The sequence below is a fragment of the Anomalospiza imberbis genome, chromosome 3 (genome assembly GCF_031753505.1).
Source record: "Anomalospiza imberbis isolate Cuckoo-Finch-1a 21T00152 chromosome 3, ASM3175350v1, whole genome shotgun sequence".
In the NCBI taxonomy this organism is placed as follows: Eukaryota; Metazoa; Chordata; class Aves; order Passeriformes; family Viduidae; genus Anomalospiza; species Anomalospiza imberbis.
This window is the reverse complement of record NC_089683.1, coordinates 94041499-94069368: the sequence shown is the minus strand read 5'-3', so window position 1 is coordinate 94069368 and position 27870 is coordinate 94041499. Positions and strand designations below refer to the sequence as shown.

The 27870-nt window shown below is 37.9% G+C and overlaps 1 protein-coding gene across 8 annotated transcripts in view; it reads right to left on the bottom strand.

Annotated features, from left to right (window-relative positions):
• EML4 (EMAP like 4) overlaps positions 1–27870 on the bottom strand; it is a 146911-nt gene that overhangs the window by 54502 nt on the left and 64539 nt on the right. For all 8 annotated transcript variants that reach the window (XM_068185829.1, XM_068185830.1, XM_068185827.1 and 5 more), the window contains exons 2-3: positions 13875–14057; positions 3200–3329 (exon numbers count right to left, since the gene is read on the bottom strand). In XM_068185829.1, the coding sequence (XP_068041930.1) occupies positions 3200–3329; positions 13875–14057 (313 nt within the window). The remainder of the gene's footprint in view (positions 1–3199; positions 3330–13874; positions 14058–27870) is intronic.

The window sequence follows — 27870 nt, the reverse complement described above, 5'->3', positions numbered from 1 at the left end:
CAGGTACACACCACTTTTTGTAATGTTCTATTGAACAGTGACATATCAGCAATTCTGCAATTCACCTCTGCACTCCCCCAGCAGGTTCAGGTGAATGCCACCTGCTGAGAGCAGCATATCATCTAATTTATCATTTCAGTCTCCTATTTTCTGTGTTCTTACCCAAACTCATCTGATCCGTCTCCTAGAAACCATAGATTCGGAGTGGGAATGTCTTCAATGAGCTTGTCACTGTGCATTATCCATTTCATTTCTTTGCCATGAGGTTCACATAACTTTTTTGTTGGGCCATGAGAAACACTCTGGTTTCACTCTGGATTGTAGCACAAGGTACACTTGGATTCCTACAAAGTGCTTTTATCTACCACCAGGTTGCAAAAAGGCTTCTTTTTTGACAGGCATTTTAATTTGGAAGGAAATAATGTAGAAATGTGGCAGTCTGAGTACTGAATATCTTTGCTCTGAACTTATTTGATTTGTTCACTTCAGCTAAAATCTTCAGCTTAATTGTATTATGACTGGCTAGTACAGAGTGGCTCTCCCACTAATACCTCTTCTAGTAGGTCTTGTGTAACTGCTGAAATCTAATCAAAACCAGCCTCTTTTCCTGTGGGTTTCTAAAGACTAGTTGTTCTGGGAAGCAGTCATTTAATGCATCCAAAAATTCTTTTTTATGCATCCAAAAATTCTTTCCAAAACCCAATTTGATGAGGCATTTCTTCAGTCTACAAGTGAGTAGTTGAGAGCTATTACTATCTGTCCTAATTTTGCAGCTTCTCTGATTTCACTTAGTACAGCGTTTCATCCTTTGGACCACAACACACTGGCATCTACTGTGGATGGTGGTCACTCTGAAACATCAAGAGTATTAACATAAGCTGTTTTCACAAGAATGTTTAGTCTTAAGGAAAATGATCAAACAGGTCTCTGACAGTCATTGTTTGGTTGGTTTTTGTTTGTACAAAGTATAAACCTGTTTCCACTCCAAACTACGGGGTTGAAATTTTCTCAACACATCCATGACTTCACCTCTGTTAATGGGACATCATCTACCTGCTGTGCAGGAAACATTCCTGGGGTCTGATTTTAGTGATTGCTGGTATTTTAGCATGCCATTGCTGAAATAAGACATCCTGCTGCTGTGGAGTTACTGAGGTAGATGATTATATCCATGATCTCAATGTTCACGTACATAGGACAAGATTAAATAGTCCAGGAAATGAAACTGCTCATTCACAGAAGAAATTCAACACCAGTTGAGAATCCAGTTTAGACACAAGTAGGCCTTCTGTTATTTTGGCTAGATGTATGGCTGCATACACTTAGAACATAAGAAGCCCTAGGCAGGCTATGGAGTCTGTTTAGAACCTAAAGGTTAATTCTCTATCAACAAGATGACATTGTCCATCTGCTGCACCAGTTCAAGCTTCAGCCGGAAGAAAGGCCTGGATAAGGTGGGGTGAAACATTCCAGTCTCCTTTGGCCTCCCCCCTTTTCAACACAAGTGTTAGAAATAAACATGGTTACTCTGCCTTTGGAAGCAGATGGGACTACTATTGACATTTACTTGTCTTTCCTTTCCCCTTTCTTGAGCTGGTAATTTTACAGAAGGGCAAATTTGTTTCTTCCCAATATGAAAGAAATTTAAGTAATAAAGACATGACAGTGAAAGGAACTCCTGGAAGCAGAACCTTCCTTGGCCTTTCTAAAACATGTCTTGCTGAAGGGAGTCATGTGTCTTCAGCTGCACTGGAACCACCAACACCTCCCCTGGATAGTTTTTCAGGGGCCCAGGAAGAGCTGCCCTCTGCATATGAAGGTTTTTTCTTCTGGCCTATCCAGGTCTCCTTTTAAAGACCTTAACTCAGATGAAAGGGATGCCGACCACTCCACTCTGCTCTTCTTATGTCGTCAAGTGTTGAGCAGCCAATGAATCAAGCAGGTGATTCAGCACAAATGCAAGCTGAACACCACAGGAACCGGACTGGCTCTCATCAAAGTGCCAAGAGCCACAGGGCTAAGATTAATGGAAAAGTGCTAACTAAGAAATACCTTCCTGCAGTAATGTCTTTTGTCCCTGTGCCTGTCACACTAGCAGATAGAGACATACACTGATCACTGTCTGATTTATTGTTGAAAAGTAAATGTAAGAATTCAATAAAAAGAAAGATGTGCAATGCTACACAGTGGAGAAGAGCAAATAGTGGGTCACTACCCTTGCTTTCCAAATTCCAAAGGGCTCTAAAGCTTCTTCTGGTTTGTTCTTGTACAGTTTATATTTGCTTGCAGCATTTTTATTCCCTGAAGTATATAATTTCCCTGTCTTGCTGTACAGCACAATATTTACATCCACACTAGAAGATAAACCACCAGAGTGGCTACCAGAGTACTCTACGGAGGCCAAGAATTTGTTCACATAACTTAATACAGTTACACATTAGAGTATTCTCTGCCCCCTGGCTGTATTTGGCAGCTTGTTCTTCACAACAAACAAGAATATACAAAACCTACTGCTGAAGAAGCCATGCACTGTCTAACAAACCCATAGAAAAAAGCAGTATAAGCAAATTCTTTGTTTACTGTATGAAGCTGAAAGTATTACATGGAGGAAAATCACTACTATTTAGTTCCTACCTCATTTAACTTCCAAATTACTCAAGCAATGTAATTTCTTCATATTTGAGATCTAATACAGATATTTTTCATTAGGACTAAGTAGTCATATTTTAGGTTAGATTTTCTACCCAAAAATATAAACCTTTATCTTACACAATTTACTATTGTCTCAGTTATTTTGCTATTGCCTACTATTTACACTCCAGACAATGAAGTCAGTTTTGCCCTTTAATTTCCTTGAGGGAAGGAAGGAGGGGGGACAAAAAAAACAACAAAAAAAACGCATATGAATACCAGAAGGAAAAATTTTCCATTTGTACTGGAAATACATTTTCCTATTCCCTTAGTGAGAATTCATTTTGGACACTACACACCACAGAAATACTCTCCATTTTTGAATTCTTTTTAGAACTCTTCTGTACACAGCCCAACAACATGGTAAATCTCCAAAGTTTATTTTTGCCTTACTGGACTTCAGGCAGCTCTGCTAAGTGTTGTGCAGAGACAAAAATCAAACTCTTGCTCTGTTTGGTTTTGGGGTTTTTTAATATATAAAAATCTGAATTTTAATAAGTTTGGATACCTTTTTGCAGCAGATGAAAGTGTTTCTTTTCTGGCAATAGAAATGGATGAACTGTGGCTCGTTTTCCTGCTTCCTGTACTCCCGTTAGTTATACATGACATCGAGATAGCTTCTCGGAGGCTTGGCTGACCTAGAAAAAAGCAATATTAAAGAATGTTAGGTTTTATAGCTATATCCAAAGGTCCACATGAACAACAAAAAGCTCTCAGTTGTGGACGTGGTATCATACAGCAGCAGCATGAGCATTCAGGACAAACATCTGGTGACATATATTCATGAAACCTTAGAACCAGGAAACCTGGGACACTAAGGCAGTCAAGAATATGCTGTGATAGAGGCCAGTTCCTCTAGTGATATGATGGCCTGAAAGAATTATTAAGTTATTTAAGGATTGTGATTCTAAAGATTAAAAAAAAAAAAAAAAATCAAGATTTTCAGTTTCATTTCAGCTGCCCCTTCCATCTTAAAATACCTTTCAGTATACACCCTATGGTATAGCTATTAAGTTTCTGATACTGCTCACTGTGTAGAACATCTGCCACATCCAGTGAATGTTACAGACTCTCTCCAGGGACAAATCAAGAGTGTATATGCAAAGAAGGCTGTTGTCTGTCAGATGCCCGCTTCACTCACTGCAGAAGTTTAAAACTATGCACTGAATGTGGGAGGGGATTGCAAGGAAGACAAGGGGGATCAAAGGCTCTTCTATTTTCAGAGCTGAACGTTAGCCTGACAATTAGCTCCCAGACCTGACTCTTCCACACAATGCCAGTGAAATACAAGGCATTTTACTCAAACCTGATGTTTCATCATTTCCCACTAACTGCATCTCTCTTTTTGTGTGCCTGTTTTATTTCCAAGGTATTACTTGGAGGAGAATTTTGCCCCTTCCTCCTTTAAAGTGCTAGACTTGTACTTCACCCTTATGAAGTATAACATCCCCTGAGAAAGATCTCTGGGATAATCTCACATTAAGCATCCAAAAATCAGTGGTCACTTTTGAGGCCCTCTGTGTCACATGCCTACTTAACAGACAGCAAATTTCTATTGTCTCTCATAGGGTTGTCAGTCTGACTTCAGCAACACAGAGGACACGACTGACAGAAACGTAACAGGTCTGTGTTCGTGGCAGGCTTCAAGTAGTGTGGGATAGATAAGGCATGAGGCCACACATTCAAGATAAAAAGCAAGGAGTAGAACAGCAGCTGGGGAGAATCGACAGTTCTGTGCACAGAGGACAAACTGACACAGACGCCTCATTTGAACACTACCAGCCATGTGTCACAGCACAGCTCTTTCAAGCAGGTTGAGAGTCAAATTGATTCTTATTTTAAACTACCACATTATATACAAGAGATACCCATCAAGGGAATATTAGATGTCAGAACTATTTGGATGAATGCAGAAATGGGCTGGCCTACAAGAACCAAACAATGCTTCAAATGCACAAAGCAGCATGTGATCACATCTGAAATTCAGATCAGGAAAGCCAAAAGGATCATGTGGAGTACCCCAGGCAGGCACACTTAAAATCCAGAAACACTTCAAAGGTCATTGTTCTTCCTAAATTCTATATAAATCAATTTGGTATTATTCCTTCCAAGCAGTACTTTTCAGAGACTGTTTTCTTTGCAACAAACATTTGGAATACAAAATTTGTTTTAGAATTTGTTTTAATATACTGCACAAAACCTCTGAAGCTCAAGAGATATTTTTTACCCCATGTAACTCAGATGCAAGAACAAAAGCGCATGAGCTTAGAAAGCACATTTATTGTAGAAGCCTCTAAATTAGCTTCAGTGACAAAGTAAGTCATCTTCTTTGTGGAGATGCATAATATCAAGGCCTATGATTCACTCTTGAACTTTATATGACCTTAACATCTCTGTCTGCTCATTGTAATTGATTCATATCTCTCCAACCAGCTCTAGCATGGCTTTCCAGAAACGTGAATCAGGGGAATCAGCAGTAATTCCCAGCACGGTGGGTAAGCGCTCAGTGGGATGTGTAAAGGACAACAGTGCTACAGACAGGGCACAGGAACTTACTAAGAGGGGGAATACACTCTCAGAGTGCAAGGAGCACACTGCTATTTCTTTTATTGGCTACATCTAGAATAATTCCCCCTACTAGGTATGGAAAGTGTTAGTTCCTGCTTATGTCCAGGGACAAAACTGGTTACAAATAAAACTCTACATCAGTGTATACTCATGACAGGAATATGCACTGTTCCATGCAATGATGAACACAATAACAATTAAAAAAGGGATCCAGACAGCAGCTTTGGAATTGTTTTCCAGTAAGGTAGGCATTGATGGTAGATTGGCAAAGTACTTCCAAATGTCAACAAGTGACACGCAAAATCACATTTGAGATTAAGATTTTTGAATTAAAGTAAAAACTACTTTTGCGAAATTACTAACAATTAAACATAACCCAGATTAACAACTGTAGTGACAATTTTTTTCAAGTGTCAAAAATATATCAAGCTTTCTTACACTCCAGAACAAAATCTTGGTCAGTGTGCCACACTCAATGTGCAATAAAATGTAAAAAAGCAAAAAAAGAAGCAAAAAAACTCCCCAACAAACAAAAATCCCCAAACCCCTCACTCAATGGCCTTAAGAAACAAAGCCTCTTCCAAATTCTCTGTATACTGCATGTTAATTAGACAGTCAAAAGTAACTTTGGAATACCTACTTTTAAAGGGATGAAAGAAATTAAATTAATCATCTGCAATTATAAGTAAATTAAATTAATTTATATTTTAAATCATGAAAAGGAAAGGCGAGTTTTAAGTCCTGTACACATCCCAGGCAGTGAAGCTTGGCTACTGACAGAGACACGCAAAGATCTTCCCAGCTGGGTCAGAAGTCCAAGGAAGTGGACCCACCAGTCCAAACCACACATCTCTCTTAATGACTTTTAACCAGGTCATCTTTGTAGTCAAAAGATGTCAAAAATTAACAACACTCTAACCTTCTCCACTGCAGAGATAATCCTTCATAGCAGTCAAGTGCTTTTGCTTCAGAGACCTGGAAATAATGAAGTGGCACAGGAGAACACAAATTCCGGATCAATACACTGAAACAATTGAGCTCTCCTAGCACTGGCCTGCACACCTCTGCCAATATCATGTCATTCACCACCTGCTAGCATAAGCAGTCTGAAATTTTTCAGACTGAATAGCACTTAGCTTTATCTGCTAGCTTGGAACAAAAGCCAGACATAAAGTGAAAGTAGAATGAAAGGCAGTGTATGGTGACCAGGATTAAAGCCAAATTGTCAGACATCAAAGTGATAAAAATGTCTTTTATAAAATGGATTCATCTCTGTTCTGATACTTTTCATAGAATAGTATCTGTAGAGTTCAAAAGAAACATTTTATTAACATCTGTCAAGTATACAAATGTGTGAATGAAAGATAAGTAGGGTTAGAAAAAACAGACCACAATAAACCAAAAATCTATTTCCAATTCTTTATCAGCCTTGATTAGCTAACTGGGAAAAAAGTGAAGCCAAGCTGTTAGAGAGTGGTAAGTTTGAAAATGTGTGTCCTGTGATAACATGACAGCTTTTCCCTCCAAACATACTTACAAGGTGCTGGAGCTGAGAATCAATTAGTAATCCACTTTTCTTCCCAAACACAAAACTTAGAATATTTTGCATTAAAATGTAGTTGATTCTGTTATCAAATATATTTACTGAAACAATATCCTCACTATCTTTCTATTTGCTAATATTGTGACAGGTAAACTGCCTTTCTTACAAGGAAAAACCAAACACTCGTTTCTCTTCTTCAGGCAATTTCAATTTAAAGTAAGTAGCTGCAACTACATTAAAGTTATTTCTCTGGGGACTTAATTCAAGTGGATTTAAAAGAAAAAGCTCAAGAAATGACACCTTACAAAAAAAAAAATTTTTTTGAAGTTTTTTTTTTTTTTCCCATTAAGCCATACACTATCAAATCCTTCAACAATCTTAAACTATTTGGCTTTCACCAAAACGTGATAAAAACTTCTAGATTATAAATATATTACATGCCATGGGGTTTTCTGCCTGGAAGGACAGAAAACCAATTCAGTACTCTTACTAAACAAGTGTACAGTGTGTGTAAATCTCCAAGGGGGCACACAGAGTGAGCTGTGGAAAAACAGACCGAAATAGTTATAAGTATAGCGTAATATAAGATTTTATCCGCACTTCCTTCCTAATAGAACAACATCAAAATCAATTGAAATTATGACAAATCTCAGACTTAGTTCAAGGTGTTACAATGAATTTTATAAAAGCAGCTAATTCTAGTCATGGCTCTGCTTCCAGACTTTCGAAGGACATCAAGTCCCTCAGTCCATGGAAGATGCTGGCAAAGAAACTGCCTGGGAGCCCTAAAATTCTTCAAAGAGAGTACTGCATTCTGAAGGGTAGGGAAATATTTTCTTCAGCATTCTGTTTTATTCAACTACTTCACTTACATACTAAGAGTGAAATTTTGATTAAAACTGCTTAGGTTGAAAAAGTGTCCTCTTCTTCTATCACATGAAGACAGGTCAGGGTGAGACACCAGGTCTCAAATAATGAACAAAACAAATCAGGATAAATCACTACCTATGTGTTATGCTGCTTCTTGTTTAATAATCAAATTGTAAGACAACTAAGTTTCAACAAACTTTATTATAGTAATTACAACTATCTGAAAAAATAAACATTCTTTTTATATTTTTTTATGGAAGCCCAATTTCACAGATTTCAACAGACAGCTGTTAAACATATGTTATTTGTCATTTCCTATTAAAAGGAAAAGAACTATCCAAATAGAGGTATGTCTATAAGCAACAGTTTGAGAGTGTATAGCTAATGCATAAACAACTTGAGCTCCAAGGGCATCTCTCCTAGACAGATAAAGGTAGATAAACTAAGATAGGGTAGATAAACTAACTTAGATGTTGAGAGCAATTAAATATTTATTTTTAGATTTTTAGAAATAGTGACTTAACCCATATATTTTTAACATTAAATGACCCTCATAGGGATACAAAACTGATTTTTCAGGTGTTAGGGGAGCCACGTCTCTGTCCTTTGGGTAGGCATTTTAAAACATGCTACAGGAAACTGAAAGACTTGTTTGGCCAATTGCTTATTTAAATCACACAGCCCTTTTCCTTCTCCCTTCTATCTTATTTTGCTATACTTTCCCAGAGGCACCATCTACATGCTCAACCAACTGTCAAATGGGCCAATTCTAAGCAGAGGAAATAAAATTTTAACTACGGTAATATCAAACAATTTGATATTCTCTGGCAAGCAAGTGATGAAATAGCTACTCAAGTGTTATAAATAAGAAGTTTTCAATTGAAAAAGTTAGTAGCAACACTGAACTCTTCCAACATTACAATTATTGGTTTGAGAAGCATTATGGAGAACAGCAGAGTACCACTCAAGGAAATTTACTTACACTGTTCTAAAAGAAGTACACAGATGCACAAAACATATCCAAAACTGTAAGAAGCATATGGAAAAAGAATAAGGATACTTACCACCACAACCAGAAATATTCCTCTACAATGAACAAGATTATTAGGTTACAGAACTTTCAAAAAAACCTCTGAACTTTGTCCTTCACTTCTCCATCCTAAACTTGGTTTAGCTGGTTAGTGGCCCTTACTTCATTAATGCCCTCTAGATCCAAATTCTTTAAATAAAGAAAAATATATGAAGAACATCAGAAAAGTAAGTGTAACAGAAGAAAATAAAATATTCAGTAAGTCAGAGCAGAAGATAGGAAAAAATTGTAAGAAATGCAAAAAGAACAGATGGCACTAAAACCAATACCTGGGAAAGGCATTAAGACCTCAAGAGTATCATTATTTGTTATGTGAGCATGCAGCCTGCAGACTTCAATAGGACTTCTCCCAGGAATAAAATGACCCATATACAAGCTTGCCAGGTTAGTTTTAATACTGTGGATAAGAACCTATATCCTACCACTGCCATAAGCATTTTCCTATTTACACTACTATTTTCTGTTTCTTTAACATTTACTGATTAGACAACATAAACACGTACTCAGTTATTAGAACAACTCTGCTTATTGAATGGTGTAAAGACTAAAAAAAATCAAAACTCAAATCTGTCTTATGCTTTCATTAATGAAGCTTGCTGAACACCTGAAGTCAATTTTGTTAACATAAAACTAAATTACTTAATGTTAGTGAAATGAAACTATTGTTGAGATAAGGTAAAAATTACATCTGGAATACTTTGCTTACATGAGTGCAATGAGATGGAATTTGATAAGACACTATTTCATACAAGAGAAGGGAGCAGGAAAAGAAGGAAAACTCAATGGGCTCCTCTTATAAAAGCTCACTGCACAAAGGAAAGAAAAAATAAGTAAAAAAACCCCTACCAACTGCATTTCCAGCACATACCTGCTTTTCCAGGTTCCCAAGATCACTGCTTTAAGTAAAATAAAATGCCTCTCAGTTTGCCACTCTTCACTCTCGTGGGAAACTCTCTCTGCAAACTGCCATCCATTATTCCAATTTCACTTTGTGAGTTGAATTTGCATATGAGTTATTTAATACAAATTCCTGTCCAAGCAATAGAAAATATTCCTCCAAAGGTTTAACTTTTGTCAAGTCTCTCCATTATTTCTGAGTCCAGAAAAAGGACACAAACTTTTTGTTTCTCTACAGGCAGACATCAGATGTACTTTTTCAGGCACAAGCTCATACTCTAGTGAAATGATTAATCTGAGATATTTCACTAGTGCTGCCATAGTGTGCCACAAACTTGTCCGCACACCCAGAGCCTGAGGGATGAATTCTCCTGTTACACACATTTTGACACCCTGCAAGATTTTAATAGGTTTACCAGGCACCAGCTGTGAGCCAATCTATATTGCTGGCAGCTACAAGTACCAGACTGCTTTATGCTTTCTTTTTCTTCAGTGTCCAGGTAATCTTTGTTTTTGGAACTTTTTGTGAATGCTAACAGCATCAATCATGCATCAACAGCAGAGGTATGTGGCAACAGAGTGCAGAGCTGCCAAATGCAAATAATTTCCCACCAAAGAAATTCTTCTTACCAAGCCATCTATTTAAAAAGAAAAGAAAGAGAGAAAGGAAAGAAATGAAACCCATAAACTCATCCCCACACTATGATCCCTACAAGCCCCATAGCTGCTGGGGACAGGATTCCTTACCAAGCCTTTTCTCATTTCTAACCCTCAACACTATCTTTGGACCTGGTAATTTCACCTTTGTGTAGTTATTCTTAGCTGCGTGCAGAGATCAAGAAGCGCTACCACAATCTTTTTATATTGAAAAGATTTGCTCAATTTAGAATAACTTTGCATTGGGAAGTTACGTGCAAACACTCCCAGCCTGCTTTTCTCTGTGAAATACAGACAACTGCTAATCCTGCTGCAATCCCTACTAGAGGTATTTTCCTTATACAGTATCTCCACTACATGCTTTACTAGGAGACACTAAGGTGCCTAAAAAATCGTGCCCTTTACCTTATCTTCTACAGTTCACAAATCCCTGAATGAAGAGACATTTGCTTCTTGAGACCTTAGGTACCAGTCTCCTGAGAGAGAGCCCATGAGCTAGAAATAAAAATCTACCCTGACCATGTGAATTTTTTCACTGGAGACTGGACTAAGCTCAAAATAAGCATGTGACAGGAATGTAGGGGGAAAAAGAAAAATAAAGATTTAAAGGATAATGCAAAAACTTTATCTTCAGCTACTGTTTCAATCTGTAAATCTAAAATAAAGGAAATTAAGAACAGAATTAGATCACCAGATGTGCCATGCAGACAAACTAGACAGAGGCTGAAGAGACCACTTTTTTCACTAAGTCGAGCCATCAACTTCAGAATAAGAAAAATAAGCGAAAAATGATCAGGATGGATTTGTCCCTTTCAGTGTGATTCACTGTCTGCTCACAATACTTATTTTTAGCCTATGAAAAATGTATCCTCAAAGACACTGCTGAGGTGGCAACAAGAAAAAAAGTGGAGAGGTTTTAGAAAACTCATGTCAACAATAGGTAGAACAGCCACCCTTCAAACTCGGTTAGTAATCACCTTATATTAAAACTCCTTTGTTTGATGGAAAGACTCAGGATGGCGTTTTCTGGTACTATTATTCTTGATAAGTTCAGTTTGTTTTAAAAGTATTTATCTCACTGTGTGGTCATACTTTAGATTAAACACATCTCTCCCCATCTGTTCAGAAGGATATATACACATCTCTTCTCTTTACTCATTATTTATATCAGTATGTATTTAAGGGCTGCTGCAGAGAAAAATACTTCTGTTATTGAAAATACTTCTGTTATTGAAAGCCTTGGCATTTTTTTAAAAGAAAATTTAACTATAATATTTTACATGAAAGTGCAATTATTGTAATGCAGAAATCCAGATTCTTGACAGGATCACAAACACCAAAGTGAGTTTTGGAGGAATACAGTTACCTTTGCAGCAATCATGACTTGACTAGTAAGAGTCTGTTATATGCATGCATAATACTTCAAAGAAAATCTAACAACTACTTCTTTGAGTAATATTTTTATGGCAATTCAGATCATCTTCTAATCCTACTTATTCAAAGAAATTATGGATTTATCTCTGTTAAAACATTTCAAGAGTTTTTTGGCCATTGAAAGAATTTAAAATACAGACATCAAAAGTAGAACCTAGGGTGTTGCAAAAAGCGATGTATGAACTTGTTTTAATCCCAAGTTTATGCTTCAAGTCTAATTTTAGTCTCTTAAAATTCCAGTCTCTGTATGTAAGCATTTTCTTCTGTGAATTCTATATACAGCTGATTTCATGATTAACAGTGAAGTTAATGTGTTGTCTGGTGGTATTGTATAACTGAACACAATGGGGACACATCCATCACCAATTAAATACAGTGTCAATTAGCCATAATTCATTTAAGTTCAGTGAATTAGATCATATATGGACATATCTTTCCCTATTCCCATCTCTTTCTTCACAGTTCCATGCTGTTGCCATTCATTTGTAGAGATATAATATGACCAAACTGAAGACATTCCACCCTTCCTCTGCTCTGCCTCCCCCAAATACTTAGTTTATTTCTCACTGAACAAATGGACCTAGAGAATTCAGTATGGTCCCAAGACTCCCAGAAAGGAGACAGCCCCAAGGCATTTTGCAGAACACAGGAAGATTGCCCTGCCTGTACACAGATTTGCTGGGTGTTAGACAGCTCCAAGCCAAAGGTTTTTAGCCATGTTTGTGCACATCCCAGCCCCTCTGCATTTATATAGGAAGAATAAGGTACTATGGTGCACACGTTCTGCCCAGTTTTTCACTTGGATATTTTCTTTTTCTCATAATGGACCACAGACTGCAGAGTGGTTTACTAAAAATATCTACTAAAGCTATATTTAAAAAGAGTTGGAAATAGAAGCTTCAATCTTGATGAGACCAGACATGTAAATTGGGTAGATAAAAGCTGCATTTATAAGCAGAGATGACAACAGTCTACCATTTAGCAAGCAAGAGAGAATGGCAGATTCAGAGCCTAAGTCAATTAGCATCATGACTTCCTTCCATCTGGCAGAAAGACTGCAAAAACACTTAATTAAGGAATTTGATCCCTCTATCGCATCTAAAATAATTCAAACTTCTGGCATTTTCAGCCTATATAAAGCGGTCACCCAAACAAGCATAGGCTACATTGTATCAGTTCAGTGTTATAGTGGCACTGGTGTAATAGGTGCACTGCAACACTCACACAGGGATTGAGCCCAGAGATGCTGCATGGTTTGATGCGGTTACATGCAATTATGGTGAATTAAAACTGTGATTAATTTGAAATATGACCTAATCTTTTATATAATCAGAGACCTGATATATGCCAGAAACATGTACAGCCATAATTCTCTTCAAATACACAACTTGAAGTTGGAGTAAGTTCAAAACTCAATTCAAATACTTCTCCAGAACACAAAATGAAATGTCCATGGGGGATTGAGGGGGTAGGGGAGGGGGAGAAGCATATAAAAATTAGTGCAAAAAGTATCTCGTTTCTCTACTTTTAAACAATCCTACATATATCAGTGCTAGAATATAAAAGTTTCTAGTGACTAACCAAAAGAGATAGTGCTGCTACATGGTCTTTTCTTACGTGATATCTATTAAGTTATCTCTGTACTGGAACAAAAATTAACTACATTTAGAAAGCCTTCTTATTTGGTGCCAATATATTTTGGGTTTTGTTTTGGTTATAATTTAGGAGCAAGAGAAAACATAATCTCTAATGCACTCTTTTAGTTGACTAATTTCCAGGCAAAGTCAAAGCTGAGACTCAAAACTGTCCGTAAGCACCAGAACCTCCAGTGGCAGGTTAACATTCCACCATTGAAATTAAAACCTTTTAACAAGAAGTAAGGAAAAATTTCAGGGGTATCAAGAACGTAAAAATGTTAGCAAACAACAGAATTAATATGCATATTTCAGATACATCTTGGCCGTATATATTTAAACCACTATTAAATACCTAACCCTTCCAGCTCAAAATAGATCAGCCTTTCCAAATGAGACAGAAAAGGGAAAAAACAAGTGACCAATGGAGAACATTCTGACATGATAACACAGCCTGACTCTAGGAAGAGTTTACCAAATTTGGCCTTACCTTTACTTGGTGCTGATTTTCTCACAGAAGCTACATGGTCTTCAGAGATAGCGAGACGCCTTAGCACATCAGCCAAGGCTGCTTTTAGCACCGTGATTTCATCTTCTTGTTGCTGCACTCTCAGCTCCAGGGCTGAAAGACGGTCCTGGACATCGGAGGTGCTGGCAGCCGAGATGCTGTCATCTGTACAGGGGAAAAGCAGAGCAGAAAGAGGCACTGAAATGCTTTGTTCTGAATTAAAAGGCACAGAAAGAGGCATGTACAGCACAAGTACATCTGTCCCATCATTTTGAAATACTGAAGACCTTCTAACAAACATGTTCAAGCAAATAAGGAATGGATATTACAGCACATATCGAATTAATGCTTCAAGACAGAAATCATTACTAATCATTAGCTAAGACAGAAGGCTTCAAGAGTGTGGACCTACTAAAATCACAAGACAGAATGTGCTTCCTGTAAAAAACATGCTTACAAGTAGAAGAAAGACTGAAATTAACTTTATTTAAACACCCAACTAAATTAACCAAAAAGGTATAAAAGTGTGGTAAAATTCTGCAATATATTCTTGCGGAACTGTTGAAGTATTTTAACTATGACTCTTAATATTAAAGCAAGTTTCAATGTTAAAAGAAAGTCCACAGTTGAACATACAAGTACTGTTAACAAATGACCTAATTGCATCAAGTAGCAATCTCAATTTAAATGGTCTAGATCAGAGTTCTTAATTTGAATTCCTTCTCTTTAACTTTTTTCACATCACCACCCTGAATGTGCCAAAAAACATACAACCTTATAACATTTGGCCTGAAGCGAAGAGAAAATAAATGCACTACAAAAAGGTTCCAAAAATCTGTTTGGCCACACAGAGATAGATTAGCACTGAAGGCCTAATCCAGCCAAATCTATTCTTCAGTGGTAAAAAGGAAATTACAGTTTCTGCTTACTCTTTGCCTTTGACAGTTCTTTGCATTATTTCTGCCAAGCCAAAATAACACATAACAGATTTCTGTATTTGGATGTTCTAATATATCATAGGCCAATCACTTAAAAAAAAAATCTGTTAAAGAATGTTACTCAGTCACAAAGTACTGAATTCCTTATCCATCCTGTTTAAGGCTTCCTAAATACTCAGTAAGGAACTTCTAATATAGCTTTACAAAAAATCACCTCTATTATATAGTTCCCTTAAGTTCATATTTTACAAAATTAATACAGCAAATTTAAATGTAAAGGTAAATAGCTGGTATATTACTATGAATCTATTCAATCCAAACTTTAGTTTTCACTAATCTTAGGAAGACATATCAAAGAGAAAAAATTTAATATAAGCCACAATCCTAATACTTTGATTTGCCCTAAAAAAACCCCTTAATCTTTGAAATACTTGCATGGGGGCACTTTCAAAATACATGTAAACAAAAGAAATACTGAGCCAAATTCCTCCAATTAATTCACTATGGAAGTGATTAAGGAGTTTAATGACAACTTCCACTCAGTTAAAACATGATACTCACTACTGAATGACCAAGAACTGAACCAACCAAAATAAAGCATCATAATTAATATTTTCACAATACAAACAGAATTCCTATAATTAATTAGTAAAAAAACCCTAAAAACCCTTTAGTAGTGAAATGTATCCAAAATTATTATTGAACTGAAAGGAACATTTAAGGTTACAATAATAAACCAGCCCCTAAATGACAGTTTTGCATATTGTTTTAGATCACCATTTGGTTAATGCAAAAGCAGAAGTGTACACTTCATGGTTAGTACTATAGTCATTCTGGCTGATGAAAAGAACTGCAGGGGAATTAATTAATTAATAAGGTACATAATCAAGTTGAGACACAGAGACAACAGATTAGGACTCAACAAAAATATCTTTAATAACACCTTCCATAACTGTACCTCCCTATATGCAGAAAATTGATTTTAATAACTCCACAGCCCAGCACATCTAATGCTCTCTCAGCAGAACTTTACAAACCCAGACCTGTGACACCTACCCCAGGTTGGGAAGGACTGTGTACGATTCTTTTATTAAAATCTTCATGTTCAAAACATAAACCTCCATCTTTTTCAAGGAGCTGGGAGAAGTTCCTACATGTATACACACCTAAGCTTTTACTTCAGGAAAGCAAATGGACTTAAAATACCATATAATTCATATTTCCACTATCCTGCAAGTATTAGCTGCAATAGACCAGACAGAGTAAACACTCCAGAGAACAATTATTTTCAAAATATAATACACTTTTTAACTTATCTTACACTGTAAGATGTTCAAACAGAACATCTTGCAGTTCAAACAGAAAAAAAGCAGTTTGACATTTCCTTGAAAAAAAGAGGAGGGGAAAAAAGAGGGGGAAACTCCCTCCAACTTAGTGTTTTTGCTCTTTTGGTTGGTCAAAGTCTTCCATTAATAGATATTATCCATTACAATAGATAAATTATGGATACGTTCCCAGGCTACATAAATATACAGCAGATCACTATAACACACTCATAAAAGAAATAAGTAGCTGTGTCAAATCATCATTTTAGAAGCCAAATATTACTGTGCTCCCTGTGTAGAGTCCAAACAAGAGTAATTACCAAACCAGGAAAAGCTTCACTGGTGATTGGTCTCTCTGATGAGCACAGAAGCAAGTGCTCTGCACATCTCTGGACATCTCTATTTCCCATGAGCTTCTAGCACTGACCAGACTGTTGCTGTTGAACCCCAGCACCCCAAAACTGGGGTGCATTATCCAGCTGCTGCAACTTACAAATGCACAGTTATGTCACTAATTAGAACTCTGAAGAACAACAAGAGAGCCAATCTTCCTGCCCCGTGAGGGTGAGCTGCAATGCTTTGACCTGCTCAACACATCTGATGAGATGGCAGAGGAGTTGACCAATGTTCTCCTCGGTGAGCTGTGCTGGGGAGGCTCAAACCTTGGCACAGCACAGAGAGGCAGAAGGACCCTCAAACTCATCTTCAACCCAACAGCTTGTCAGAGGGCACAGCTATGGAAATGGGGCATGAGGAGAAGGCCAAGAAGGTTGAGGCACTCAGCTGATTCCAAACCAGGCAAAGCAACGTGCCCTGCTGTACAATGGGAGGTTCCAAAACACCAGTGGCTGCTTTGCATTGCAGAGAGGGCACAGGAGACACTGAAAGAAGCTGGAGGGCAAGGATATCACCAGGAAATCAAGACTAATTTGGTCGATCAAAGAATACAGTAGCACACTTGGAAGACATTTCATTGTTCTTTATCAATCTACAGAAGCAGCATCTGTTTCAAGTGATGACAACCATATATTACCCTGGCAACTATTACAGAATTAAAACTACTCATTCCCAACCCAAATAGCTCACCTATTATAGCAAATATTCAACTTAATTCCAACATGCCCTTCCTGGCAGTGTCTTGAAAAGTAACTCAGCAGGGATTATCTTAAAAGACAATGCCCTAAAAGTAAACAAAGCTGGAATCCATGAGATCATTCTGACAAATCTGCACAATTACACCTTTCTTCACAGAAGTTTTCAAAATCTCTTCCAGATTTCTTCTTTCATTTAAAACATATTTTATAATCTAAAGAACTACTTCAAAAGAAGTTCAAGCAAAAAAAAAAACCTTCCTTCAAGGACTTGCCCTCCTCCTTCAGAGAGGAAACAGCTCTTATGCAAGAACAGTCAGTCAATGGGAAGCAAAATTTCATCTCCTCCCTTCCTCTTCTCCCACTCCTAAACATCTGTCCTTTCCCTTGTGCTGACATAGACATGCATCTATCCAGGCTTTCCATAAGCTGCTCTTCTTTTATTAAACCAGAGGGAAATTTATCTAAAAAGGGAAACCAGTTAGGCAAATAGAGCAAGTAATTTGTAAGTGCAGTCAACTATTGATTCATTCATTTGATTCATTTAAAAAATACCATTTTAGTTATCTGGTTATTCTTATTATAACCAAACATCGCCATTTCTGATGTGTTGGTCGTGCTTTCTAAGCTGTTGATGACGTATGCCTTTATGGGACACACTGGGAACAAGATCCACTGTGGAAAAAAAGCATCATCTACAGTGCTCGCTGGTAGTAGTGAGGAGACATCGACAGAGATGTGAATCTAAGGTATTTCAGTCTTAAAAACTGATTTAAGGTAAGAGTACTGGCACTCAAATGACAGCAAAACATTCTAGGTTTAACCATATAGTACAACAACTTTCAAGACAAAATGTTCTGTTATTTTTCATAGTTCATTGGTTTGATTTTTTTAATTTTAACCAGGAAAACATCAATTCCTCCCTTACTTTTGGAGTAAGAAGGGATATACATGGGATGCTTCTTCTCGGTACTCATGAGACACAAGGACAACTCTAAAAATGAGGGTTCATTTCTCAGAGTCAATGAACACCACTCAACAGACAGGTTGTGTGGGACTCCTCACAGCCACAGGCATCAAACCACTCCTAGCAGATCAAACAAAGTAGCAATTCAAACTGCCCCCTTAGACCTGGGCCAGGAGTTTGAAAACAAGTATCCAGGACATAGTGATGGTACTTAACAATCCTTCCAAGCCACGTATCACTCCTCAAATTTCATCTAGCAGGCATGTGATGGTTCCAGCATTTGAAAAGCATCACGCTTCATCACTTGCTGTCTAGGAGAATGCTGAACTGGCTACATTGGGAAAAAAAAAATCTTACTACTGAACTGTCTATTCTGGACCCTCTCAACAAATCCAGAGCATCCATTATCACCCCTTAGAGTCAATTCCTCCCAGCTTTGACTAAATCTAAGTAAGGAATTAATTTCAGATGTAAGCAGCATTTCAGAAAAACAAATTCTACAAATTCCAGCCCATGGAAATTTAAACCACGGGGTGGAAAATCCTATGTTTTATCCAACAAAGCCATATAAACCACAGGTAATTTTAAACACCTGGCTGTTAAGGCACCCACAGCATTTTCTATATTTTGCAAAGAGTGGTAAGAGTCTTTTATTAGGGAAAAGGAACAGAAATTACTGGGACTGGTATAAAGATCTGGCTGACAATTTCAGGAGATAACTGTCCCCAGGGAACCTTTTCTCATGAGGACCATGATCTGCTCACGTGTGTTGGAAAGTATGTATTTGTATAACTTCCAATTTTTGTTCTAAAGAGCACTGAAAAATTTGACTCTGGATGATGCTTGTATTTCCAGAGAGATACCAGACAAATTTATTTTTCCTACACATTATGAGGAAGAAAACTCTCTGCAGTTTTCTGCAGATCATCTGTCTTAAGAGTAGCTTATAAAAGGTGCAAAGTTCAAGAATTACGTTCAAAATCTGTAGTTCATAATTTTCAACAACAACAAAAAGAAAAGTAGAATTAAGGCTCCATACTTTTGCTCGCAGTATCTCCTCCAAATGCCAGCACATGCACAAATTATCTCAGTTTTGTAAAGGATGTGAGTCATGGAAATAATCCAAGAATGGGAATTAAAGCACATAACATGAACACAGAGGATTCAAAGAGCTCCCCCACAACCTAAATGATACTGCCTTATCCTAGTACCTAGAGATTATGGCATGGAAGTGGAGTGGTAAGTTCTCCCCAGCTCTCCCTTCTTGCAAGCACAAGACTCTGGCCTTTAACTTCCTCAATTTCCTCACACATCTTTGGCTTCCTTTGCTAGTTTTTCATTCTTTTCTCTATTCTTCCAGTTTTCCTACATCAAATTAAAACCAACACACTGCTTGATCTCACACGTGATACTGGTGACAAAAGTGTAAATTCTTTATTTTCTTTTCAGAATAACAATACAGATGTTCTGAGACAGGTACAGGTAAGTCACTGACTGTATACAGTGCAGTATATTAACGGTTCCAACACAAGCTAAACCTGAAATTTGTCTCCTTCAAAGACATTTCTTCAGGTTTTCAGGAAGAACACGTTGTCACACTCCACTTTGCTCAGGAATGATGCTGCACGAGGACCATCACATCAACCAGACTGTCTTCCTTGCACAGCTTATGAGCTTTTTAATGTTTCATACATTCATCTTATTTTACCCCCTACAAGTAGTTAATAATAATAAAAAAATTATATATTACTCTACACTAGCCATTCCACAAACCATTTTGATCACAAGTCCACAGCAAGCAGTATTTTATTTGTCTGTAGATGATCCAAGATATGATTTTGTTGAAGCCCATGAATATTCTGCAGTGCAACAGCTGCTACCAGCTTTCAATACTGTGGACTGCTTTATGGTCAGTTTGAAGCATGTTCATGTGCCTGCATCACTACATTATAAAGAACATGATCCATGTTTTCAAGCAACTTTATTTGAAAGAGTTATTCTGATATGTAAGACGATTTACCACTTCACATTTAACAATTAGTAGCTATAGTTGTATATGATAGTTAGATTTGTGCACATAGGCTTTAGTATATTTTTATTTTCCTGACATGAAAAATGAAAGGAAGGAGAAAGATATAAAGATGACACAAAAACATCCAGACAAAAAATAACCCAATAATAATTACAAATTACAGAAAATATAAATATTTTTTGTAATAAGCTTGTGTATCTGCTGCTGCAAACACTCAGTTTTAATACAGATAATCTATAAATATATCAGCATGAGATACACAGGGCACAGCTCCACCCATACAATATTTGATCAACATGAATGTTCTGCTTGCCTAAGTTTCCGGTAACTGTATAACTTACTGGGCACAAAAATTTTATATTTCATACTTGCTGATACTAGCTTTGATAGGCAGACTACAAAAACAGAACAAACACTTACAGACAGTTCTCATATTCGACACAGATATCCATTTGATTACTTAAAGAGGCAGATAATTATGCAGGCACTGCCTCATAGCCTTCCCCAACTGCATACTTCCTATCAGCTCCACCTCCATGGAGATGCATCTCAAGAGTAAGACCATTCACGGGTTTTTCCCCACCCACTGCTTAAAAAGCCTTGTGGTTTTTAAGTACTTTTCTTCCCCTAATATGGCTTGGCTCCTGATATTGCTCTTCAATGCTTGGCCTTCAACCCGCAAGACAAGCCCTTCCCCTTCCAAAATATTGTTTCTGCTACAAATCAGTGACCTCTACACCCCATAGACAGAATCCATGGTGGCACCCACTTGGGATCCCCCATATAAATGGCTCAGCAGCTATCCCAAGCGCTTATCAATATTTGGTGCCACCCCACTTTCATGTCACAGTAAGGAGAGGGGCAGGGGGCATCTTTTCTAAGACAGAGGTTTGGAAATTCACACAGAAACCAGAGACAGCTGCAATAAACTGCTCTGCTGTAAGTTACACATGCATTAACACTTTTGCACACGTAGAGTAGTATTCCTTCACTGGAAATATTTCATATTGTGCAAGAAGTGTTAGAACACTTCCATGTTAAAATGCTAATTTAAAAGTGACAAATTAAGTGAGCATGAAATGATGTAGGTTAATTCCCATGCTCAAACTCATCTAGCTAAAATTTTCTAAGAAAGCAACTTTTCATATGCTGAAGTGGGAGCACATTCTGGAAGTCTTCCTCTTCACTGAAGGCTCAGCCACCACTCCCGTCCCTGCACCAAAAGCAGATGGCACCCAAGCCATCCTATGGTGAAACTCAACAGGCTTTAGCTCTGTAGGACGAAGACAAAGTCAGCCACTGCCTGGGGCTCCGGGGTGGCCACAGCAGGACACCAAGAACAGGAAAGCATCTCTCCTCAACTCCCAAAGCCTCACTGCAGAGAAGCCTACATGTTGTGCCTAACCCAAAATACCAGACTTCAGTTCTCACAGGTAAACCAACCAGGAGCAATCAGGCTTTAACATGTACAGGGCATTCCTTCATATGCACTTCGACAATCAAGCCTTTCTAATTTCAATTTAGGTGACTACTTAATTAGAAAATTAGGTAATTATCAGATGCTTTTGACCTTAATCTCTTTTTAACACCACTCTTTATCTGTTAAATGAAATGAAATTCATCATCCCACACTGCCTAAAGGTTAATTAACACTTGTGGGCTGTACCCTAAGTGCTACCCTGAGTGCTGTAGCAAGGTCAGCATTTAAATGCATGCAATTTCTCAAGAAGCAAGATTAAGAGCCTTCCCATAAAAATAAGAGAGAGACACACAAAGAAAATAAAGTTAACTCAAAATACCAACCAACTGCTTTTATAGGAAGAATCACCTTTTCAGAGTTCTAACTTGGAAAAGACTATGATCTCCTCCATGCATCTCACTACCTATATGATCTCAAAACAGTCTTGAAGGACAACTCTAATTCTAACTTTTAAGTTCAGTCTGGCTTCCCACTTGGAACACTCTTCTTTAACCTTATGTCTTTAATGCACAAATCTACAAAAAGATGGCAGCATTAATTGTCACTAATCTGCCCAACACAAAGCATGATGATAACCAATCAGGCTCAGAGAGAAGTACTGCTATCCAAAACATCACAAAGCCCAGCAAACACACAGAGTTCACAGAGAAATATGGGACCATCTGAAACAATGGTTTTCCTGGAATACTGTGCAACTCATTTGCACAGATAGGTACCAGCAGTTGTGGCAGGAAAGGAAGTTGGTGTGGAGGCTTGTAAATGGAAAGGTGGGGAAGAGCAAGGAGGGAAGAAGAGAAAAAAAGGAGTAATCTCAGATTCTCCCTCTCTCTCTGCACACCCCTCCCTCCACCCAGTACCGCTTATTTTTTAACTGCTCTTGTCAGAGTGATGGTTCTAATTCATACTCAAAGTGTCTATATATTTGGAAACTTTTCTTTTTCAGAATTTAAGTCCCAATTCATACAGCTTACCTCTGATTATCCAAGCTCTATTTCCAAAACATAAACTTTTCTAGTAACACGTGAATAAATCCAAGTTTGCAAAACATTTAATCTTTAGATTGCAACAACACAGGTCAAGTCCAACATTCCCCATTACTGGCAGCGCATCTCCTCTGCTGCAAAGTATCTGAAATCAGTAGTACCAACATACTTTCAAACTGACACTTATGGCAATCTTCCAATATCTTAAATATTTATTGCTTATTTGGGCAACTAACTCAACTGGGATTTTATTTGTGATATGCTTTTAACAAGTACATTTTTGCCCTAGAGGAAAAGTTTCTACTCTAAGATTGCTATATTCTCATCAATTCTAGAGTACCATTTCAGCAGCAAAACAGAAAAGCACTGATATCATTAAGTGAGATAACATCAGGAAAAGCAGAATAACCCCTTCTTTTATGGACACATTTTATTTTGTACCATGCCGTGTTTATTTACAAAATTCTACTCATCTCAACTCCTGGCACACAAATGAATAATCTCTAGTTTCTGTTATCTAGAAATCAAGTTAGACATTATCCCTGTAAATAAAAGTACTGGAATGTTTCTGAAATTTTTTGTACTGGCTGCTTCATTGTGCTGTGCATTTCTTTCCCCCAGGACTCATAAATATCTAATTTGTAACATCAAAAATACCACTGTACAAACCAATTCTTTGATCTCATTCTGTGCTATTCTAAGCCAATCCATCATAAGTGCCACTATGCAAAACTCCATCAAGAAAAACAGAAACCTGGCCTGTAGTATTAATTTCCTTTCCCAAAGAAATACAGACCTCCTTCTCCCAAAACAGTCATCTACCCTGCAGGGAAAGCCTTCCCTTTCAGCACTGCTGGAAAAAGCAGGATCTGAGCATTCTTGTGCTCAGCAGAAACGTGCTTAGCCCAGAGCAGGGGGAGGCACCAGCGCTGGTGTACACAGTGCTATTTCATGGCTCTTATCATGCCAAGTCACAGGACATGGCAATTTCAGATAAAGGGAAAACCTGTTTTGAAATAGACTCACCAACTCACTGCCTTATCTTAGTTTTCTGGTATTTCAGGTATAGGAATTCCTTCCACTTACTCACATCCCTATGTGGCTGCTGCTTTATTACCTCTCCATCCCAGAGGCCATTCAGTAAAACGCCAACTCTGACAAAATAAAGTGACCTTGAGGAGTTACTGTCCCTCTTTGTATCTTCTTATCCAAAACCTAAGGATGACAATCCACTCCCTGACTCGAAAAAAACAGCCTCTGAGAGACAAGCCTTCTGGTGGGAGTATTCATTCCAGTAGTCCAGGTGGGAGTATTCATTCTGGCGCAGCAGGGCCGGAGCAGCCGGTTGTGCTTGCAAGGTCGTCATGCTTTGTCCATCCCCTGGGCAGCATCTCCTGCAGAAGGCACCCCTTATCCCAGCTCCGCTATACAAATGTCACCCTCCTTGCTGCAGGGGATACCATCTCACAGCCATTCTACCTCACCTCTGTCTTGTAAGCAAGAACAGACACAAGGTTTGGTTTTGATATTTTTAAAAATCCACTGTTTCTTAGGAATGCAGGACTAAAGCTCTCTAATCACAAACTTCATCCAACTCAGCACTTGCAACAGCAGCAAAATCCTGCTTTTGTTTACCTCCACCAAGAAGCTTCCACAGCTTCTGCAACTGCTTGCAGCTTTGGTATTAGAGGAACATCTTTAAAACAGCTCATGTTTGCTCCAGGTGGAACCAAATCCACAGCAGTTTGGCTTGGCTGGGGGTTTTTTGCATAGAAAAGAACTAACCCATGTCCATGAAGACCAGTCATACTATAGACACAGCTAAGCCATCTGCTTGATTTCAAGGATAAAGCACATGGCTCCCACACAGTCAGCCTGGAAGGTGGTATCTACAACTACTCATCACACATTAGTCACAGTCTCCAATTCGGTTACTACACAGGAGGAACTAGCGAGAAATAAATGGAGTATCTGCACATTGTGTGTCAGAGAAAATACAAGGCAGAGAGCAATAAGAAGTATCTATGCTGGTGAAAGTCAACAGCCACTCTTAAAAAGGGGGACTGAGTATAAATACAATTAAACTGATTAGTTCTTTAGTTAAGATTTTTTGTTTTGTTTCATTAGCAGTTAAACAGCCCTGGTGAAGTAACAGCTGTAAGCAAGGTGTGGGTGGAAAGCATTGTTCACACCTTTCCTGCTGCTGCGGCTGCTACTGCCTGACAGGAGACTGACTGTCCTGCAACACACTGCTTCTCAAGAGCTGTAGAAACATCAATATTAACATTTGTTATTTTGCAAAGATAGTATCTTAAAGAATGCAGACTGCAGATGTGTCACCAAGCATTGCCGCACTCTCCTTAGCAAGGACACTATCAACAAGTTCCCACAAATGCCCCATAAACAACTTATGTAATTGTGAAATTAAACAGATTTAATTCGTGACAAGGAAGAATTCTTGAACAGCTTGGCAGACATCTCTATGTGTTACTGCACATCTATTTTATTTGAAAGCTGCAGTTAGGCTGCTTCTGCAGAAATGAATACATAAAACTGAAGCCAGTTTCAAACAATTTCAGTTGCTAATCCTGGCACTATTACACCTAAAATGGAAAACTCCCCAGAAAAGGGAGGAATTAAGTCTCACCTTTATTTAGGCCAAACCACAAAGCAGATTGCAAAACTGAAGCAAAGCAAAGCAAACACAAACACTCAGAAACAGTGTTACATGATGCTACAACTTCCCAGAGAAAAATCAATCACTGGATAGAACACTTTGGTTGGCATAGGCGGGCTAAGACCTTCTAAAATTTCACCTCGAAGGTATTTTATGTACAAGTCCTACACAAAATTGAACTATCACAGTCACTGTTGATAAATCACATGCATATGTGCATGGAATTTGCTTACATGGGAAAAATGCCTTTCTGTAAGGATACTTTTTCCTTTCTTCCCAAAGGATCCTGTAGGGAAGCACACTTCTGTGTGGAATGTTTGCCAAATTTTGTACACTCAAAAGGGACATATCTATCAAAGTTGCTTAAATACATCATATTTTGTATCATAAACAGATTACCGATCTTCCTACAGATGGAGTCTCTGAAGCATAAAAAAATCTTCAGGTTTCTTTTTTCCTACTATTTGCTACATAATAACAATTTTTAGGTTAAGAAAAACCCCCATAGCTCTGCAAATAGCAATAGTGACTGATCATGGATATGCCCAGTGTTACAAATACTGTAAGTGCTACAAATACTTAACAGGAAAACAAAACTTGAATATGGTTGGGTCTAAGTAACAGCGGTGTCACAAATTACAAGTAGGTTGTGTTTTTTTCCCATTTATTGCCTTCTTCATCAAAATTAAGGCATCAATCAGTCAAGAACTGATAACAATCAAAGCCACCACAGAAAGAGAAAGTTTTATTTGCTAAAAGACACAATTAAAAAAAAAAAAAACAGGAAAGTTTTTCTGCAAAAGTACATGAGCACCAAAGCAACCAGAGAACCTCTGAACTGCCATTCAACCCACCACTGCTAATCAGCTGTCGGTCCCTTGAAGACCCATGTCAGAGCTCTTCTCTGGTTATCACTGGGTAACATTTCCAGCTTTTCATAAAAGATTAGGAACAGCAATGCTAGATTAGGCCTGCCTGAACCCACAGAAATAAAGTTTACAGATTTTTTTACTAATACACTCCAACTCAAAGTGAAAAGTACTCTGGAAAAAGCTACATATTATAGGTCTCCAGTGTTTGCAATTCAGTTTCATTCTCTTTTTTAAACCCTGGAGATCTGTATTTGTTTGATAACTGTGGAGGGAACAATCTAAAGCCAAAAAGATAACAGTTACTCTGAAAGCAGCTATTATCTTAAACCACTGAATTATCTAGTTTATTCCACTAAATGCTTATGTTTTAGGACTGATTAATTCCACATATACTTACTAAGCATTAGCTATGCTAATTCAGCTATTTGTACATATAAAAGAACCATCCAGGAGGATACTATTTCCACATAATACTGCCAACCAAAATAACAGGATCCTTCATGCATGAAAAAATATTCCTCCCACCACAACAGAATACATAAACAGGAACAAAATTATTTTATAACTTTTCAGCATCTTCTAACCTTTCCAACAATCTTATTTGACAACTTGAATTTTAACAAAATATGCATTTTGGGCTGCAACGTGGGGTATGGCCACATAAATCAGCAGGGAGCGAGCCCAAGAGAGAGTTAACAGCATCACAGCTTTCATGCTGTAACTGCACAAGCACACTGCTCTTACTCAAGACTAAATGCCAGCTTGTTTAACCTACTAATCCACATTTACTAACCTACTGTGTCAACAAGCTCCAAGTTTCCGCCTTCACTTAGCCCTCTGCAACTCCCGTGCAAGCCCACACTCTAACTAGGTGTGACCATTCCTGCAGCCTGCAAGTTGCACAGGACAAAGTTCTCATGCCAGAGCGCTCCGTGACACGCAACATGTATATCTGGGGGAGCTGGGGAAGACTTCCCAGAAAAGTGGAGAAGGCAAGTGACCCTGCCACAGCAGGGCCAGGAGCACAGCTCTGCCCCACACTGAACAAAATTCTAACAAAACACAATTATTTATAGTACATACAGAGTGATACTTTTTAAAAATTTGAACTGCATCCTTTAAAGAAAAAAAGTTTGTCAGTTTTTTTTTCTCAGCAGTTTTTAATTTCATTTCATTCCTAAAGGTCTCCTTGATTGCAAAAATACATAGAATATTGTGAAGATGGGCAATTAGAAAATTTCTTCAGTGAAAGCCATTAGATGTTTTCTTCAGTTCAATGTTGTTCAAAAATAATCATTCAAGACTCTGAAGCTGAAAGCAACCAGAAACACTAGGAGACCCTGAGTTTGTTTCTCTGCATTAAGATCAAATCAAAAATCAAAACAACAGATTGTTCTAATTTTAGTATTCATTCAGTCTGTAGTACTGTCTTGGGCATGATTTCATTTGTTCTTAAGCCAGTCAAACTGTGGGCTGCTGCTAAAAGGGGTGATTTTCCTTGAAGGATCAGGCTGCTTTTTCTGCCCCAGTATCTGCTTCAGGACATAATTTTTGGTGGCTACCTGATAGAAAACTTTTTCCACCCCCAGTTAGTTTTCAGATGGATCAGCTCA